At 36.4% G+C, this 20,389-nt stretch overlaps 2 protein-coding genes across 9 annotated transcripts in view; one reads left to right on the forward strand and one right to left on the reverse strand.

Annotated features, from left to right (window-relative positions):
* ARSK (arylsulfatase family member K) overlaps window positions 1–17,317 on the forward strand; it is a 43,698-nt gene extending 26,381 nt beyond the window's left edge. For 3 of the 5 annotated variants that reach the window (XM_027605943.1, XM_027605944.1, XM_027605946.1), the window contains exons 5-8: window positions 2,493–2,664; window positions 5,694–5,918; window positions 14,528–14,740; window positions 16,696–17,317. In XM_027605943.1, coding sequence (XP_027461744.1) covers window positions 2,493–2,664; window positions 5,694–5,918; window positions 14,528–14,740; window positions 16,696–16,985 — 900 coding nt within the window. In that variant the 3' untranslated portion in view covers window positions 16,986–17,317. The remainder of the gene's footprint in view (window positions 1–2,492; window positions 2,665–5,693; window positions 5,919–14,527; window positions 14,741–16,695) is intronic. The other 2 variants (XM_027605947.1, XM_027605948.1) reach the window with 2 other exon arrangements.
* TTC37 (tetratricopeptide repeat domain 37) overlaps window positions 1–20,389 on the reverse strand; it is a 167,477-nt gene that overhangs the window by 120,059 nt on the left and 27,029 nt on the right. Inside the window, exon 1 of one of the 4 annotated variants that reach the window (XM_027605938.2) lies at window positions 2,471–2,489. The exons of the other annotated variants lie outside the window; for them this stretch is intronic. The gene's annotated coding sequence lies outside the window, so the exon portion shown is untranslated. Of the gene's footprint in view, window positions 1–2,470; window positions 2,490–20,389 lie in introns of those variants that run through there. 4 annotated transcript variants of the gene reach the window in all.

Raw genomic sequence — 20,389 nt, forward strand, 5'->3', positions numbered from 1 at the left:
TGTTATTGGTATTTGCCCACTGCTTCTTTTATTATCACTTTTAAAGAAAAATTTGAAAATTCTGTATCATAGTAAATCAAGTATGACCAATAACTGGTTGCAAAAAACAAAGGGGCAATTTTACAGAAATGAAATAAGTATTAAAACTCAGTAATCTACTTCTGAGTTGAACACTTTGAATATAATGTGTCTATAAAAAAGGAAACTGGGGAGCCTGGGTGGCTCAGTTGGTTGAGTGTCTGACTCTTGGTTTCAGCTCAGGTCATGATCCCAGCGTCTTGGGATCGAGCCCTGGGTCAGGCTCTTCGCTCAGTGCGGGAGTCTGCTCAGGATTCTCAATCTCTCCCTCTGCCCCTCCACCTCTGCCCTGCCACTACCACCACCTCCCTCCCCCCCCCCGCCAGCTTGTGAGCTCTCTCTCTTAAATAAATAAAATCTTAAGAAAAAGAAAGAAACTAAAAGATGTTCTCTTAAGCAGGCAGTCTTCACTTGGCAGAATTCAGGGGGTAAAAGTGACCATGCAAGCTGAAACTATACAAAGAGATCTCAACAATCAATTGAGAAAATGACCATTTTTCTAGGACTCTTAAAAACATTTGTCAAGGGGCACCTGGGTGGCTCAGATGGTTGGGCTTCTGCCTTCAACTCAGGTCATGATCTCCAGGTCCTGGGATCAAGCCCCATGTCGGGCTCCCGGCTCGGCAGGGAGTCTGCTTCTCCCTCTCCCTCTGCCTTTCCCCCTGCTTGTGCTCTCTGTCTGTCTCTCTCTCAAATGAATAAACAAAATCTAAACAACAACAACAAAATTTGTCAAAACATTAAGCCTCTCTTATTTTGGGTTATAAATGTGCAGGGAAATGAAAAAAAAAGACAGTAAAACTAATGTTGAATGCACTGTAACTGAAAATACTAGAAATATTGAGGATTAAAGTGTTTTGGGTTTTTGAAAAAAAAAACATAAGAATTTGAACTGCTTGTCTTCTCACTGTATAACAAGATATGGAGCAAGCATCTTCTCTAAGTCTTGGCAGACTGCCCCATCTCTTTCTAAATGTGGATCACCTTCCAACATTTTACGCTTTGAACTTCCAATGTGATGATATATTTCTGAGAGTTCTTTTAACCTATGGATTTTTGCCAGTGTCACTTTCTCTAGGATATGCTCACCCTTTTGTTTTGCAACGACCTTCCTGTTTTTATCAATGAGTTTATCTACACTAAGTTCCTCTGGCTGCATAGCTAGAGTGTATCAGATGGTGGCAGTGTCAACATTCCCAGGTTGGCTCTCTTTCTAACTCTAGTTAATGTTTGATTCAAATTTCACGTACAGTGTTATCACTTTCTTATTTCTTTACTGTACATTCACCTTTTTTGACCAATCCCTCTTTTGATTATCCATTTTTGTAAAAATGCCACATGGAGGTTTCACTGGGAGAGAAGGACGCAGCCCAGCTACACCTTGGCTGTACGTATGCATACTAAATAAATGATAAGCAGGGACCAATCACTGATAGACTTTGAAAAAAATAATATGATTAGTCACTGATTGGGACACACACCTGTAATATACAGGGATTTGTAGACTGAAGAGCTAGCAGTATTTGAATGTGAAAGTTTGTACTTTATGCAGTAACTCACAGTTAATATAGTTTGGTAATTAAAATGTGTGTTGTTGGGGGACTGGTGTTATTTAACTAAACTGTGGTAAATGAAATCCAAGCACATCTGAACCATGCAAACGGAACCACCTGTGTTTTGAAAGGTATCAACTTAAATTGAATTTAAGTTGCTTTAAAAATTCTAATCAGAAATGCTGTTTAGTGAACCCTGTTTCAAAGGAAACAATGTCAAAACTGTAGATACTTCATGTCTTCTAAAAAAGTTGTAACTGGCTCTATCTTGAAAAATTAGTACTAGCCTAATGAACTGAATCAAATAATTTATAAGTAAATAGTAAGTAGATATCTGAGGTTTTTAAGTTACATGACTAAAAGAAGTATATGACTTAAGTTTAGTCTTGTTTTCACCAAAACTATAAGCATTCATACGTATTAAAAAGTTGTATTTGTTCCTAGCAAACATTTGGCTGTCTCACCAGATATTGGCAGTTTTACTAGTGAACTACTGGGAACAAACTCTAGATTCTGAGCCTGTTGATTCTGGAATTTTGAGTTGGTCACACACTATATTAAAAAGCTTGGATACTTTTTCTCGACTAGAATACCGTCTAATATAGCTCATGTTTTTCATTGTCATGTATAATTATAAAAATAATTTTCATAACTCACTATATACACAGATGTTAATATATACATTTTGTTGTTACTAGTCATAACAATTTGTTCCTAATTATGTATTTGATTTACTGTTTTCTTTACATAACTCATAACTATTTTCTTCTACAATCCTAAGTAATTAAGCATTGTCTAGTTCACCATACATACTTGTTGGAAGAGAAGAATATTACTACCTTGTTTTTCTCTCCTTTTTAGGTTTCTTATGATGCCATCAAAATCCCAAAGTGGTCACCTCTGTCAGAAATGCACCCTGTAGATTATTACTCTTCTTATACAAAAAACTGCACTGGAAAGTTTACAGAAAAAGAAATTAAAAATATTAGGGCCTTTTATTATGCTATGTGTGCTGAGACAGATGCCATGCTTGGTAGGTGGTCTATTTAATAAGCAATTAAATGAAGAAAAAGTGTAATATTTTTCCAACAAACTGTGATCGTGCTGGTTGCTGACTTGTATGAACTTCCTCAGACAATGTTTTACAACAGTTTCTTAGATGCTAAAGGCTTAGAATTATAAAAATCTTGACACATATAAAAATTGGATAATTTGCATTATTAATCATGGAATAAAAAGCCTTTTCTATCTTAATTATTCATAAATTAATAAATGCTCAGATTTGTTCATACATAAAGACAGGACCATAGAAGGCTATTACCTGCTTGACATAAAACTTTTTACCTGCTTTACACAGGAATCAGTATTTAACCAAACACAAGTACACATGTGACAGGTAATTGTAAGGCAGCTTAGATTCTAAGAGATAAGAGTTTAGTCACAGAATCTTGTGAATTCTCCCAGACTTGTAATAATTAGAAAACAAAACCGTTCTTCCCAGGCCCTTTAGCGTAGGGTTTAACTAAACCTGACATTATTTTCCCCATGTGTAGTCTGGTCCAGAATCATATTGACTTTCCTTCCCTAGTTCAGCTCAAAACTCTACCTGCTTCCATAAGATGACTGTCAAGAATGTGTTTTGCCTACTCACTTGTAGAGTTAACGGCAGTTTCCAGTTTAGATTGGAGAACCCTTGGCTTAAAAAAAAATCCATCTTTCTAACAAGTTATTTTCATATTTTGGTATACTTTAGAGTGGAGCAAATTACATTAGTGGAGTGTGGGAAGCACCTCTTCTGTACAAAGTAAATTTTGAGAGTGAACAAGTGAGTAGCTATTTCTTAAGAAGCATTCATTGGGCAAAAATAGAAAAGTATAAAGCAGAAAGCAAAAAAATATATATGGATTAATTATTTATAATATATGAAGTATAATATGAATTAAAAGTCTTAAGGATTTTCCAAGTACTCAATCTTAAATGCAAATGAGATTTAAAGTAAATTTCTTTAATCGTAAATCCACACAAATGTTGAATTGTTTTTCATATTTTCTGATGTTAATGAGTATTCACCCATTTGCACCCTGCAAATCACTTTTGAAAGTTTGCAGCTATCCATTCATCCATATCTACTAAGGTGAAATACTACATATATATATATATATATATATATATATATATATATATAATGTTGCTGTGGGGAGTATGGGAATACCTCTTGAAGTCTCTTAGAGAAAAAAATGCAGCAGCTCACTACAAAGTTTATGAAATAGGTTATATCTTGTTATATCCACACTAGTCTCGCCACCAAATTGTATTTCTTACTGTTCCCTGTGTTTGTTCAACAAATATTTAGTGCCCACTAGGCACTAGCACTATCAGGCCCCATTTGGGGCACTGGTAGTACTAATTGAATATTATTAAGAAATCACACTTTTTAAATTAAAAACACTAAGCTCTTGCTCCCCCTCAGGACCTTTGTATTTGCTTTTCCCTCTGCCTGGGATCCTCTTGCCTTTGCTTTTTACATGGCTGGCTATTCTCAGTCTTTAGCTCTCAGTCCAAACACCACCTCCTCAAGGATGTCTTCCCAACCACCATAAGTTAGTATACCAGCCCCACCATCCTACTTACTCTCTACCTTATCATCTTGATTGTTTACATCATGATCATCAATTATTTTGTCTATTTACTTGTTTACTGTCTGCTTCCCTTGAACAAGGGGAGCCTTATGAGAGCAGGGACTTCAGTGTTACCAAGATTGCATCCCAGGTGCCTAGCTTTGCATCCATGATGCCTGGCACATAGTAAGAACTCAGTAAACATTTACTGGATGAGTATAAACACCAGCACTTGTAACGTGTTGTTGTAACTACAGCAGAATACGAGTTGTAGAGGCCTTGGAGGACAGTGATTCAGTCCACCTGAAGGAGCAGGCAGTGTTTCACCAGGGAGATAATGCTTGAGCTTGGTCATAAAGGAAGAATGGGAATCTGCCAAGTAGAAGGTGGAAGAAAAGGCATCCAACACAGAAGAAAGCAGAGAATGTACAGAGGCAAGAAAGTCTAACCTAATTATTACTAGTTCAGGGATTCTAAGTAGTTTAGGACTATAAAAGGTAAAGGTCTAGGGGGTAGTTAAGGGTGCTGAGCTCGCTAAAGACTTAGACAATGGGAAATTTTGAAAAAGTTTTAAGCTGGGGTATGACATGATCAGATATTTTAGAAAGATAGCCACCCCAGTGGTACAAGAGTTAGAGGGGAAAGAGATATGTGAGCAAGAAGACCAATTAGGAAGCCATTATAGTTGTCCAGTTGGAAGATCCTGATGGTATGCACTCTGTAAATAACTCCATAGAACAGTGGGTCTCAGTTTGACTGGACCTCAGAATCACCTGTAGGTTTTGTTTTAATAATACAGACCCCCCTGTAGGCCATGATTCAGGAATTGCCAAAATAGGGATGACTCTTCTCTCTGGCCTATGCCTTTCGGTGATTCTTTTAATTACAACGAAGAGGACACTAAGAGACAGGGACTGGTCAGAGGAATTTTACTGTCCATTTATTCCCTATCCAAGAATATGCTAAGCCTGACCTGCCAATTGGGGATCTGGGAGAAAGGGTAGCAGGGAGAAGGAGTTCTGACCTCCCATGGGGCAGAAATTGTAGGTCAGTGATAATACCGATCCTTTCATTGTCTGGGACACCGTATAGTGCTGACATCTAGAGTTGTCTTTCTTTTTTCATTTAAGTAACCAAGGGGAAAAAATGTTTTCCCCAATCTCTGAGAGGAACATAGAAAGCAAGCCAGCATAATCTCCAAATAAAGAAACTTTTGAACCTCCCGATGAAGAAACTTATCCTCTCAGTACTGTATTTTCTCCTTCCTCTCTTTCATCTGTCAGGTGAAGAGCAGGCACATGAAATGTGGCATACCTTACTTAAGAGCACTAGCTAACATTCACATGTTAAGAAGCATCCTCTTGTGAGGCAGAGTTGTTATAAACTTACTGTAATAGAACACAAACTAAAAACTCATTAAGATTTATCTCAATTCGTATTGTAGGAGAAATTATTTTAGCTCTTCGCCAGTTAGGTCTTCTTCAGAAAACTATTGTCATATACACCTCAGACCACGGAGAGCTGGCCATGGAGCATCGTCAGTTTTATAAAATGAGTATGTATGAAGCTAGTGCCCACGTTCCACTCTTGGTGATGGGACCGGGAATTAAGGCCAACCTACAAGTACCAAATGTTGTTTCTCTTGTGGACATTTACCCAACTATGCTTGGTAAGTAACACAATTCCATAAATATTTATTTGTAATAATATTGGCCAATGAATAAGCCAAGTAGTGAGAGACTTTGATGACTTGTTCATAACCTTGAGCAATTCTTTTAACTGTGAGTCAAATCCACATCTGAGAAATGAGGATGATACTCCTCAGGTTCCTGTAGCCTTCATGTACTACAGTCATTTTTCCCTTCAAAAGATTCACGATTGGGACATGACTATAAAGTAAGCCACAGAAGATATTCAGGTTCATGACTTTATAGATATGATTTGCGTATCATGTGATTCTCTGCCACCACCTCTCAAAAGTGTAAGAAGCTCCCTTCTGGATTATTTTACCCATTTTGAAACTATGAATTTTGTACAGTGTTAGAAAAGCCTCTTAATCGAATGTATAAACCTGTTTCTCCTCAGAATCTTTAGATTGTTCTGTGCTAAGAACTTCACTAGCTTCTTAATGTCTATACACATAACCATACATCTAGAACAGCAACATATGGATAGGGGAAGTTAACAGTTTTTGTTGAAGGTAACAGAACAACATCAGCAAAATCAGAGGAAATTATATAGAACTGTTCGTCTCTATCTAATTTAGCAGACTACTTTAAGTTCAATAACATTTAAATACTGAAATCCTTCTGTTCTAATGCACCATCAATTACAAAAAGTACCATCTATTTATAAATAGATTTTGGTGAAAGAAGAAGATAATACAACTTAAGATATGTATGTTTCACAAGTATATATCAAAATGTGAAAGAAACATATATCTGAAAACCAAAGACGTAAGAAAGTTCTTTTTTATCTCCTTCTTTCTGCTACAAAGTCCTTCCATTCATTTAACTGAAGACTATTCCAGGGTCCTAAAATTCTTTAGGGTGAATTTTTTTCAGTGCCTTTTCCCTCTCTCTTTTATTTTACATCACTTCTTGTATATTTGAACACACTTCTTTGTTGTTCTTTTGCCTGATATTTTTAATCTCTTTAGTTTCTTAGTTGTCATTTGCTCATTCCTCTATATCCCCCAAAACAATTACACTTAGTCGTTATCTCTGCCACTTTCTGGCTCCCTCACATTTCAGACAATCCCGATTACTTCCTCATTTCTGTTTTGATAAGTTTATGTATGATTATGTATGTCTGTGTCTCTCTTATCATCTTTATAGTTTTAGGAACAGGTGCTTCTTTTTTTAAAAGATTTTATTTATTTGGCAGAAAGAGCACAAGCAGGGGGAGCAGGAGAGGGAGAAGCAGGGTCCCCGCTGAGCAGGGAGCCCGATGCGGGGCTCAATTCCAGCACCCTGGGATCATGACCTGAGCCAAAGGCAGACGGTTAACCGACTGAGCCACCCAGGTGCCCTTAGGAATGGGTGCTTCTTGATGGTGGCATCTTTTTGTAGTTTCCTCCCCTAGTTTTTCCTCATGTAGAAGTCTCTCCACCCCATTTCCAAATTTGCTGAATTTTTTAACCTTGTTCTGTTTTTTTTGAAGGGCAGTGACCAGAACTGCAAATGATCATGAAAGGTTGGGATGATTCTTTCTCAGTATCCCCTCAATATATTTCATAGTGATAGTTGACATTTTGTCTTTCTGACTCTAGCAGCTCAACTGACCATTATGTACAGGGAGCTGTCTGCAGTGAGTCCTACTCTATCTATGCTTAGTCAACCTATCACCTGATAACGTAAGGTGATTAATATGCATTATTTAAGCCATTTTTCTTTAAATCTTGTTTTATATTTGCCTACAATGCAAATTTTTCTACTCTACATTTTTGATCCACCATTAACACTACTTGCCATTTTGTACATCATAAAAGTTAAAAGGCATCTGCAAGATTTCACAATGGAAGATTTCACAATGTATTTAGCTAATAGATTATATAAGAAAACACTAAATAGGGCGCCTGGGTGGCTCAGTCGTTAAGCATCTGCCTTCGGCTCAGGTCATGATCCCAGGGTCCTGGGATCGAGTCCCACATCGGGCTCTCTGCTCAGCAGGAAGCCTGCTTCAAGCCTGCTTCTCCCTCTCCCACTCCCCCTGCTTGTGTTCCTGCTCTCGCTGTGTCTCTCTGTCAAATAAATAAATAAAATCTTTAAAAAAAAAAAAGAAAAGAAAACACTAAATAAAATTGCTTAGAATGAGGGAATTTATTATTAGGAGAATACCTGCCTATCCCTGGCTAATTTGTGTTGCACAATAAGCATTTCATTAGCCAAAACCAAACATTGCCAGAAACTCCTTCCATTCCTTCCCTACTCTTCTGGAAATTATATAGGTGCTCTCCAATTTCTTTTTTCTGCAATTTGTTAATTATTACAATTTTCTAAAACTCATAGTTCTTTGTAGATTTTTACTTATTTTTATCTTTCATGGATTCTTCGTAATAGACTCCTTCTGAGTCACATTTCCCTACAGAATATATGAACAGCATTTAAATCATGTGTTGATTAGATCTGCCCAACTAGAGTAAAGGAAATTAAGCCAAAAATCAGCGTCTCTCTAATTCTAAACTGGAAATTAGCATCTTCAGCCTTAGCACAGTTTATAATATGTTTCATCACAAATATTTTTATCACCAAAAGGGAAAAGTTACTTTTACGTGGTGGGGTCAGGAAGGAGAATATCTGTACATGGGTCTTTTTATATAAAATATTGAAACATCCCACTGACCAGATGTTAACCGGAGATAAGGTAGAAAGAGAATGAAGGGGTACAGCAAGAATCTTATGCTGGAGCCAGGAAACAGCATGACAACATTATCATTTATCTAAAATTAACCTTTTTGCAAATGATAAAGCGTTAATATTAATAGAGCTCTTACAAATCTATAGGAAAAAGAGAAATACCCTACCCAAAAAGTGACCGAAAGATATAAACAAATAATTCACAAGAGAAGATACACAAATGGCCAAGATATTTTATTTTATTTATTTATTTTATTTATTTTTAAAGATTTTATTCATTTATTTCAGAGAGAGAGAGAATGAGAATTTAAGCACGAGAGGGAAGAGGGTCAGAGGGAGAAGCAGACTCCCTGCTGAGCAGGAAGCCCGATGTGGGACTCGATCCCGGGACTCCAGGACCATGACCTGAGCCGAAGGCAGTCGCTTAACCAACTGAGTCACCCAGGCGCCCTGGCCAAGATATTTTAAAGGTTCAAACTCGGTAGTGAGAAAAATATTAAAACAAGAAGATACCAATTTTCTTTCACATATAGAGTTTGCAAAGATTAAAAAAAGAATTAGAAAATATTCTCTTGGAAATAGGCCTTTCTTTTTTCTGCTTCTGGGAGTATAAACTGGCAGATTTTCTGGAGGCAATGTGGCATTATGTTCCAGGTTACTCAGAAATATGCATACTTTTTGACCTAGAAAATCCAATTTTAGAAAATAACCTATAGTTATATACAAAGATTTATCTCCATGGATATTTATTGTAGTATCACATTAAGTTAAAGAATTAGAAACAATTTGAACACCAAGTAGAAACAGATTGGGTAAAAAATAGTCAATTTTATTTTAAATGGTAAAATGATATGTGAAAATGGCACCCATGAATTAATGAAAAGAAAATGTAGGCTTTAAACTGTATAAACAGAGTTTTTTTGTTTTATTTATTGAGATAGGGTGTATCTAATATATTGTCCAAATCAGCACATTTTTTAGACTATTAACAATTACACCAGGATTAACAGGCATAAACCGAGTCTATCGCCTTGTTGAACACTCTCACCAGCCAACAAGGCAAAATTGTTCTGATAGTCTGTGTTTAATCTGATGTTTCAATCTATCTTTTAAAACGAAATTGCTCAGTACTGGAAGAGTTTAAAGCTACTTCAGTGAAGATTAACTCAAAAATTAGACCCACAGGACAGTATGTTCTATTTCACCTCTGCTTAATAAATAACATATACAGATTGTGATAACGTATCTACAACCAACTTTTTATTTTGTGATTCTTCTAACCAATTAGGAGTTTACAATAGATATAAAACATAATCTAGTCTTAGGATTCTAAAGGCCCTTTCTTTATTAGCTTAGCCATAGCTGTATTATTTTGTATGACTCTAAATTACACCCAGAGTATGGGATTAAATTTCTTAGATCAAAGCCTCAAGCCAGACCTCCTCTTCCGTTACACTTATGGATCTCATAAATATCATATAAAAGATGGTGATTAAAAGCACCTGAAATAGAGGGATATTAAATAGGAAAAAACAATTGGGATTCATGTTTTAATAAACCTACCTTACTATGAAAAGCCTGTTCAAATTTAAGAGGCTACAATGCTTTTATTAAAAAGTCTGAATTTACAAATAGTTTTTGAAAGGTATTTACCTATACCTGAAACTAATATTGCACAGCATAATAAAATTAATAAAAACTTGGGGAAAAATATAAAAGGTTTTTGTTTTTTTTGGTACTGAGCTTGTTTTTTTATTCCGAATTAGATGACAGTTTTTTTTTTATTTTATTATGTTATGTTAATCACCACACATTACATCATTAGTTTTTGATGCAGTGTTCCATGATTCATTGTTTGCATATAACACCCAGTGCTCCATGCAGTACGTGCCCTCTTTAATACCCATCACCAGGCTAACCCATCCCCCTCCCCCCCTCCCCTCTAGAACCCTCAGTTTGTTTCTCAGAGTCCATAGTCTCTCATGGTTCGTCTCCCCTTCCAATTTCCCCCCTTCATTTTTCCCTTCCTGCTATCTTCTTCTATTTTGTAGCATATAGTATATTATTTGTTTCAGAGATACAGGTCTGTGATTCAACAGTCTTACACAATTCACAGCACTCACCATAGCACATACCCTCCCCAATGTTTAAAAGCATTTTTTTTCTTTCCTATAAAATGGTATTTTACGATGAAGTAGAAAGGGTATTCTTAGTCTGTTAATCTTAATAGTCCTTTATGGTATACTATCACATTATCATTTTCTAATACTGGCAGAAAAGTGCCATTTTTATGAACAGGAATTCTTTATACTATTAAAGTTGATATCACTTCAGAGATTATTCTTTAAAAATTACTCGGACGATATTTTTTCTTCTCTAATAATCTATTGTCAGCATCTTTTGGCTCTGTTAGAAATAAAGGTAGTCTCACTTTAAAATTAAAATTGTTTTGATTTTCTCTTTTATACTTACTTTCATGTGAATTTTTTCTTTTAATACTTGATCTTTTTTGTAAAACACCTGCCTTCCCCTCACATAAAAGATAAATCCATATTTTTTGAATTGTGAAAATGTAATTATATAAAAATGCACTTGTGTTTAAAAGAATGCTTAATTGTGAAGGATTCAAATTGCAAAACCCTTCTTGTTACAAGATCTTAGTGGAGGGTTGGGAGAAGCATTCTACACAGACTCTTTTGTTTTTATTATCTAAAAAATATTCTGAAGTTGAGTAACTACAGTAAAGCAAGACTTGTGTTGTAGTACTGAAGAATCCAGAGATCCTGGCGTCAGACTGCCTAAATTCAAATCCCTCCTTCAGTATTGGCCTTGGGCAAGTTACTTAACATCTCTGGTCTTCAATTTTCTTATCAATAACATGTAAATAATAGTGGCCATTGCAAAGCTTAGAACAATGACTGGAACATGGCAAACAAATGTTAGGCATTATCATCATTAGTAGTTTTTATTCTTCAGTATGCCCTAAAAAATGTACATAGTTTGCATCATGGCCATACCAGTCTAATCTTTTATCTACTCATGCTCAGGAAGAAATATAATCTTATCTCTCTTCAGGAAACCATCGTATATATCCAGGTCTGCATTTTTCCCTATTTGTTTACTGTTTTAAATTCAAGGCACTTTGTTGAGAATTCTGCAGTTACTTTTCATCTTTGCTTATACTACCAAGAAAGATGAAACTTACTTAAAACAGAATTAGAATGACAGATCTGCCAGAAGAAAAAAACACATGAAAATGGTTTTAAACAAAGATCAAAGAGCTTTTTGAAATGCAGTTCAAGCTAAAGTGCTTTTAAGGAAATCATTGATAAATATATGAGAAGTGAGTACCCCACTTCCTGTGGCACAGAAAAGTTAATACATATGTAAAGTATTTATTAAATACTGTGGGTATGTGACATGGGTTTTATTCTTCATCAGTTTACAAAGGTGTAATATACCACTACTTATAGCTGGCAACAAGTCACCGTTCTCTCTTGCCTGGACTCCTGCAGTACCTTCCTGCACCCACCTTCCTCTCAGACCGCTTTCAGTCAATTCACCATGCAGTAGTTAGCGTCAGGCGCAGCATGCTTCTACTCAAGAGCCTCTGCTGGTTTCCCTTTCACACAGAGTAAAATTCAAAATCTCTCCTTGCGCCTGGGATTCCAACAAAATCTCTCAGTCCTCTTTTACGTACCTCTCACCTACTCTGCTCCAGCCATTCAGGGCTCCTTGGTGTCTGGGGAATGGACTAAGCAGGCTCCCACCTCAGGGTGTGTATACTTGCTCTTCCCTGGGAGGATGCCCTTCCCCCAGGTATCTACAGGACTCACCTTGGCCCTTCCTTGGGGTTTAAATGTCACCTCATCAGAGAGGCCTCCCCTGACCACACTATATAAAACAGCACCTGAACACATACTCGCCATCATTCTGTCTCCCTTGTCCTGCTTTATTTTTCTTCATTGCACTTAGCGCCATCTGACATGTTTGTTCATCTGTCCCCACATATTAGAATGTAAGCTCTAGGAGAGCTTACCTGCCTTGTCCACTGTTGTTTCCTTACACCTGGAACAGCACCTAGGTCATTGAATGAATTAAAAAAAAAATACTTAACTGCACTCTTATCCCAATTTACTACTGACTTCTCATTAAACACAGGAGAACCATGTCAATTTTCTTAGTCTTCCCAACTTTTTTAGGAAAATTAGGCTAAGAATAGATCTGAAATAAGGTATTTCTAAGCATCAGAGGTTATTTAAAATGCTGAATACAGGAACTTGTCAGTCCTGGATATATACCAGTTGGTCTCTGCTTCCCAATCATCTTTGAAGTCCCCTTCTCTCCCTTCCTACACCTCCCTAGTGGTGCCCCCTAATGGCTGCCAGGCAGACCAGCCTGACCCAGCCTGTTGCCCTGCTACTTGCATTCCTTATAGTAGACCTCATAGTAGTGGCCTCCTGCCTTGTAAGTTTTATCTTGAGCAGTCCCTTTCTCTCACATCCTCTTTAATGTCTTTGCTCCTTTTGTTTTTAACCAGTTACCTCCGATATTTCTTTCTTTCTCCAAAAAAGTCCATGATTATGATTGATTGGCAGGAAATTAGTACTTGTAATATGCCCCTTCCAAGGAAATGGGAGAATACGGATTTTTAAATTATGTTATATGTAAAACATGTACCTTCAAAAGACTTATAGAGGTCTTTCTCTACCTCTTTATTCTCCTGAAATTAACCTATTATTCCTCAAATACTTAGTCATGTTAATTTTCTTATTCAATTTTGTTTAACTCCTAGCATTGCAGATCTATTACTTCCTATTTTTCATTGGAAATATTTAATTATACTTAAAAACATGGAACATGGAAACCAGAAAAGGGGTGGAAAGGCAACTGCAAACTCATTTTGGAACTATCCCAAGTACCCAGTCATAATTAATGGTAGTTTTTCTATAGGAAAAAATAGTTTGAGTTCCAAATACCCTAAAAGCATTTTTTAAAAATAACCTTATTTTGGGGTGCCTGGGTGGCTCAGTCGTTAAGCATCTGCCTTCGGCTCAGGTCATGATCCCAGGGTCCTGGGATCGAGCCCCGCATAGGGCTCCCTGCTCCGCGGGAAGCCTGCTTCTCCCTCTGCCACTCCCCCTGCTTGTGTTCCCTCTCTCGCTGTGTCTCTCTTTGTCAAATAAATAAATAAAATCTTTAAAAAAATAAATAAATAAAAATACCTCATTTTTAAGTTAGACATTTCTCATGCTATATTTTATATGTTTATATTTGATAAGGGGATAATAAATTATTTTTCCCTAAATCAGTATGTTCTGCAAAATACTAGCCCCTCAATATGCTGCTTGAGGGTAAAAATGTTATGTCATCAAATAACTCTGGGACAAATGGCATACTGTTATACCACCCTTAAAGTTTTATGATATATATATCAGCAATAAATTTACATCTACAACAAATTTGCCTACTTAATCACTGTTTGCAAAGATATATGACTACTAAGCCCCTTTCTCATATAGGTCTTTTATCTTAGTATTTGGTGAAACAAATTTGAGAAACAACTGTAATTATTTATCTTTCAGAAATAAAGGACTGATTAATATCTGTTGAGGGTTTCCTATCAGGTACTGTTCTCAGAACCTTACATAAATTATCATATTTAAACCTAAAATAAGTGTATGAAGTACAGGTATGATTATTATTCACCTTTTACAAATGAGGAAACTGAGCTTCAGAGTGGTTAATATCATGTCCAAGGGCACAAGGCTAATGAAGTAAGTGTTTGGACCTAGGCCATCTATTTACAAAATCCATATATGGTCTTTGGTCTCCACAACCTCTAACGATGTCATTTATGAATATTTCAACTAATGAAAGAATAAGTTATTTAAAAATATTATGTTATTTTGTTACATAGATATTGCTGGAGCTCCTCTGCTTCAGAACCTGAGTGGATACTCTTTGTTGCCATTATCATCAGAAATGTATAAATTCAAAAACCTACATCCGCCCTGGATTCTGAGTGAATTCCATGGATGCAATGTGAATGCTTCCACCTATATGCTTCGGACCAACCAGTGGAAGTATATAGCCTACTCTGATGGTACTTCAGTATTGCCTCAACTCTTTGGTAAACCTTTTGATATATTTTTAAGTGTAGAATTATATGGAATGAGCTGACCTCCATAGTGTTGCTCAAGAGATCCAGTCTCCATTGGTTAAATAAATAAATATCTGCTGCTTCTTAGGCCAGGACAATCTACAAAAGGTTACCCATGTGAGGTGCAGCTTCTTTGCAAATCATCTGAATTCCAGAGCAAGTGTCCAAAGGCTTTTGATCAGGGTCTCAAGACTGAAACCACAGTTTTCTCTGATCAAGGTGTCTTCTAATGTTCATGGTTATTTTCCCAAACAGTAGTCAACACCCTCTCATTATCCCTTGGTTTCAGCTGTTCTGGAGATTAATCCCTGTATCTTGTGAAGCCTGACATTCTACATTTATTATATAAGATGATACCATTATCCTCATTTTATAGAGAAGACTAGGTTTGAAAGAGATTCAAATACCTGTGCAAGATCTCACAGCTAAGTGGCAGAACTGGGATTTTAACCCAGGTGTAACTTCAAAATCCATGCTCCTTCTACTCCACAAAGATGCCTGCCTGCTAGCTTCACTACTCCATAAATTAATTTTATTTTTCAATTTTTTAAAGATTGATTGATTGATTGATTGATTGATTTTTGCGGGGAGAGAGCGTGCACAGAGGGGAGGGGCACAGGGAGAGGGAAAGAGAGACTCTCAAGCAGACTCCCAGCTCAGCACAGAGCCTGACGTGGGCCTTGATCCCAGGACCCTGCGATCATGACCTCAGCCAAAATCAAGAGTCGGACGCTTAACCAATGGAGCCACCCAAGCACCCCTCTATGAATTAATTTTAAAGCAACATTATTAAATTCAGGTTTTACTTATCCTTTGCCCCCCTTTTTCACATAAAATATGCCATTATTAATATTTATTTATCCCTAAGTTTCCTTTCCAGTTAGAAATGTCAAAATTATTAACTCCAAATAATTCTTTAGGGGCTAAACTGATTGGCCTCCTCCTCCCCCCCTTAACTCAAAGAGCAGGAGATTCTTGGCTTCAAAAGGAAGTCCTTAAATTTTCATCCTGATATGCAAGGGCATCTCTTGCCCAATTCCCTGGACCTGTTCTGCAAAAAAAGCAGATGTGACTGTGAATGGATCAGTGGGTGAGCCTGCCTTTCCTGTATTCTCTGGGGTTTATTCGCTGACTTCCCTTTCCCAAAGTGGTACCATCTGAAGTCATCTAACAAAGTCAAATGTCTTCAGGGCTCTTCTGGCAAATGCACCACATAGGTTCATCGAGGTTTTTCCATCAACATGTAATGTTCATTTATTATCTTAAGTAAATCGTCATAAGATCTTTGATTTGCTATTTTTCCAATTAGATTGGCATCCTGTTATATTTTCTGTCTTCTTTTTACCTAGGTAAAAAGGGTATTTATGTTCTGAAATATTTATCATTCTTTTCTTGGTGGTAGCAATTGAGATACATTCTTATTTCCATGGCTATTTGCTCAAATGGACGGTGTTGATGAACTGAATGTTCAAAAATCCAAGCACAAGATGCTAAAATATATAGAAAACTAAGAATAAGTGAGGTTGCAAGAATATGACTTGACTATGTAAAGAATTCTTATATCTGGAAAGTGTGGGGCTGTTGAAATGGGAGACTATAAGCATTACTATTTTTTTTCTCTGTATGTCATAGTAAACAAGGCATCAAAACCAGGAAGAATTAGGGCTAAGCCAGCTTTCTAGTGATAAGAGTTCATCTATTTCTGCCACCCAGGAATGGATAAGAAAAAAACATGAGATAGCAGGATGATGGTAGGAAGGTAATTTGGACATAGATTTAGAGAACTTCCTTCATTTTATTGTGCTAAGAGGAACTGAAAATAAAAATAAACTCAAATACATTATCTGTCACAGAGTAATGGCATTCTAAAATATGTTTTTGTAGCAGGTAGCTGTTTTGACAGCTATTTCATTTTTTTCTTCCAGATCTTTCCTCAGATCCAGATGAACTAACAAATATTGCTACACAATTTCCAGAAGTTACATATTCTTTGGATAGGAAGCTTCGTTCCATTATAAACTACCCTAAGGTTTCTGCTTCTGTCCACCAATACAATAAAGAGCAGTTTATCAGGTGGAAACAAAGTATAGGGCAGAACTATTCAAATGTTATAGCGAACCTCAGGTGGCATCAGGACTGGCTGCAAGAACCAAGGAAGTATGAAAGTGCGATTGATCGGTGGCTTAAAACCCCCACTAATCCTAAAAAAATCTGAACTAAAGCTAGAAAGTAATGTTCTAAAGCAACATCTAGAGACAATGGTAAGAGATCATGATTAGATCATGATTCATATGTTTGTTTTAATAATTACTGATTTTTAGTTACTTTTAAAGAATGTATTCTATTTTAAGATAAAGTAGTAATCGTTACAGAATTATATATTTTCAAAAATGATTACTATCAAGACCTCTTTCTTACTTTTAACAACTTGACGTATTAAAAGGATGGAAGCAAGTAGTATAATATAAAGTTATATTCCTCTGAATAATATGGAATATAGACAATTTTAACAATTATGACTTATGAACCATAAAATAGTTATTTGTATTTGATGGTGTCTGATGAGTTATTTGCATCTGATGGGGCATAAATCATTTGGATGTATTTGATGGGAGTATTCAGAGTATTTGATGGCACACAGATCCTGGATCTGGCTGACTTTATTACCGGTTTTTAAAATTGGTAATATATGCACAAGGTACAAAAGAGAGAACAAATGAACATGAAGTGTCCCTCTTTTCCCAGTTCCCCTTCCTGGGGCAACTATAACCACCTTCCTAAGTATCCTTTTAAAGACACACAGTATATCTAACAAACAAACTTTGTATTCCTCACTTCCCCACAAAAGGGAGCTTACTCTATAAAATGTTCTGCATCTTGCCCTTTTTTCCTCCCACTTAAAAATACCTAGAAGTGAAATTGCTGGGGCAAGACTGTATCTAGCAAAATAACTCCAGAGAAGTTATACCAATTTAAATTCTCACCAGTAATACACTTCCTCCCATCCTTCACCAACCTGATAAATAAAAAATATATTCTTTTTAATGTTTTTATTATGAGTAAGATAGATATTTTCATATATTTAATAGCCATTTGAATTTCCTTCACTGTGACCTTTCCTATTTCTATTCTTTGCCTATTTTTCTATTGCTTGTCTTTTTTATTATAGGCATGGTTTTGGATCTTAGCTTTTTGTCTGTAAGAGAAGCTGCACATTTTTTTTTCCTTTTTGTAATTTGTCTTTTGACTTTGTTTTGGTGTTTTTAACCTGTGGAAATTGTTATTTTCATGCAATCAAATTTATGAATCTTTGCATTTATGGCTTTGGGATTTTGTGTCATACATATTCAGCATGGTATTCCCCACTTAACTTCTTTTAGAGCTTTATTTTTGTCCTTAGATCTTTGCCCCCTCTGGAATGTATTCTATATTAGAAATCTAACTTTAGTTATTTTAAGATGGCTACCCAAATGACCTTTTATTGAGTAAATAACATTTGTCTCCTTGGTTAGAAAATGCCACTTCATTATATAACACCTTTTATTGAATAAATTATCTTTTTCTCTATTGATTTGGAACGTTGTTTTATCATATTCCAAAGTCTCATTTACATTTGGGTCCTTTCAGAACATTTTTTATCTTCCCATGGACCAATCTACTTTGTTTACTGATGCAGTAGTCCATCTCTGGTCAGACTAGTTCCTTTCCAACACTTTCCTTTTTCAGAGTTGTCCTGGCCACTCTTGCTAACTTAGGTTTTCCACACAAATTTAGAATAAGTTTGCCTGGCTCAGAAATGAAAAATTTTGTTAATCTTTTTATGAAACCATATGAAATTTATAACCTATTTTAGGGAGAATTGAACTCTTAATGATCTTCAGTTATTCTAAAAAATAGAGCACACTTTTCCCTTTCTTCAAGGTTTCTTTGATCTCACAGTAGTATTCTAAGTTTTCTTCATATGGATCAGTTTCTATAGAGATTTTTGGAAAAGTAAGGACCTTTAAAAAAATAATGCCTAGGCCCCACCCCACACTAATGAAATTAAAACCTCTTAGAAATCCTAGAATTCTGGGAATGGCACACCCCGGGCACTGTTCTTTCTTATTGCTCCCTTAAGCTCTCTAGCTAATGATCCTGACGTGTAGGCAGAGATGAGTTTATTCCTAGTTGTTTTATCATTTGTTGGTGGTGTGCTATTTTAAGTGATCTTTCTTCCATTGTATCTTCTAACTGCTTGTTTATATATGCAGATTCTTTTTCTGTATATTAATTTTGCATCAATAATATAATATTTTTTGGTACCAATAGTTTTTCAATTGGTATCTTATATTGTTCAGGTAAAAAGCTGATCTGCAAATAATAATTTTACCTAACTTCCTCTTCAAACTGTCTTTGAAGTTTTCTTCATGGGCCACTTCATCTCCTTTTTTTACTCTTCTTCAGTGAATTTGTATGAGCTTATCTTTGCAGTTACATATGAATTTCTGAGAAATAAATTTCGCTTCAGATACATTCTGAAGTTTATAAAGCCCTCAAGGAAAAGATCTCAATGTTAGACTATTACAATTAAAATGAAAATACACAAATCTACCTCCCATCTCCTAGTTAAACCTAAAGAACATGAAATAGCTAGTGTGTGGGTGTATATGCTAATTACAAGGGGAAAATAAAGCAATAATAATAGAAATGTGGTTCTGAAAACATAGGCATGTGAAGATAATACAATCCATCTCATTCTACCCAAACCCTTCAAGATGCATTTGTTGCTAGAACTTACCAATCATCCACAATGTTTTAAGCATATTGGATATAGGATCATACTTAGGTACAACTGAGTTTTTAGGACAAAATCTAACTCTAACTGGTATCTAACAACCATTAAAACAGAAAAAGAAGAAAAACTTGGAAAGCTAAGAAATGAATGCCAGGATCTGAGAGAAACTGACACGAATTATAAACTAAATTGAGGACAGTCTTTGGGATTCATTTTTACTGCCTCCGCGGCTCCATCCTGTTCCAGTCTACCGTAATCTCCTGTTTGGAATTCTGCAGTAGCCCCCTAAGAGGTCTCCCTGAGCCTGCCCTGGGGCTTCTTCAGTCTTTTCTCAACACAGCAGCCAGAGTGATCCTGTTAAAGATATATTGCATCCCTTCACCAGACACTCAAAACCTTCCACTGGTTTCCCGTCTTACTCTGTAAAAGCCAAAATCATCACAAAGGTCTACAGGAAGCTGGACTGTCTGGCTGAATGTTCCCTCACAGACCACCTCTCCTCCCACACTCCCACTTTGTTCACTCTCTTCCGGCCACACTGGCGTCCCTGTTGTTTCCTAGCACCCCAGGCATGGACCACCTCAAGACCTTTGTGCTTGTCGATGCTTTCTGCTGGGAATTCAGTTCTTTCCTCAGATTGCCACATGGGTCACTCTGCTGCCCCCTTCAAATGACTGCCGTAGTGTTACCTTTCTCACAAGGACTTGCCTGCTTTATTTTTCTCCATGGTAATCATTACCATCCAATGCAGGGTATATTTCACCTATTTAATTTGTTTATGCTGTACCCCATCCCTCCTACCCCACTAGGATGAAAGCTCTCTGTACAGGCATGGCTTTTTG

This window comes from Zalophus californianus, chromosome 5 (genome assembly GCF_009762305.2).
Source record: "Zalophus californianus isolate mZalCal1 chromosome 5, mZalCal1.pri.v2, whole genome shotgun sequence".
Classification (NCBI taxonomy): Eukaryota; Metazoa; Chordata; class Mammalia; order Carnivora; family Otariidae; genus Zalophus; species Zalophus californianus.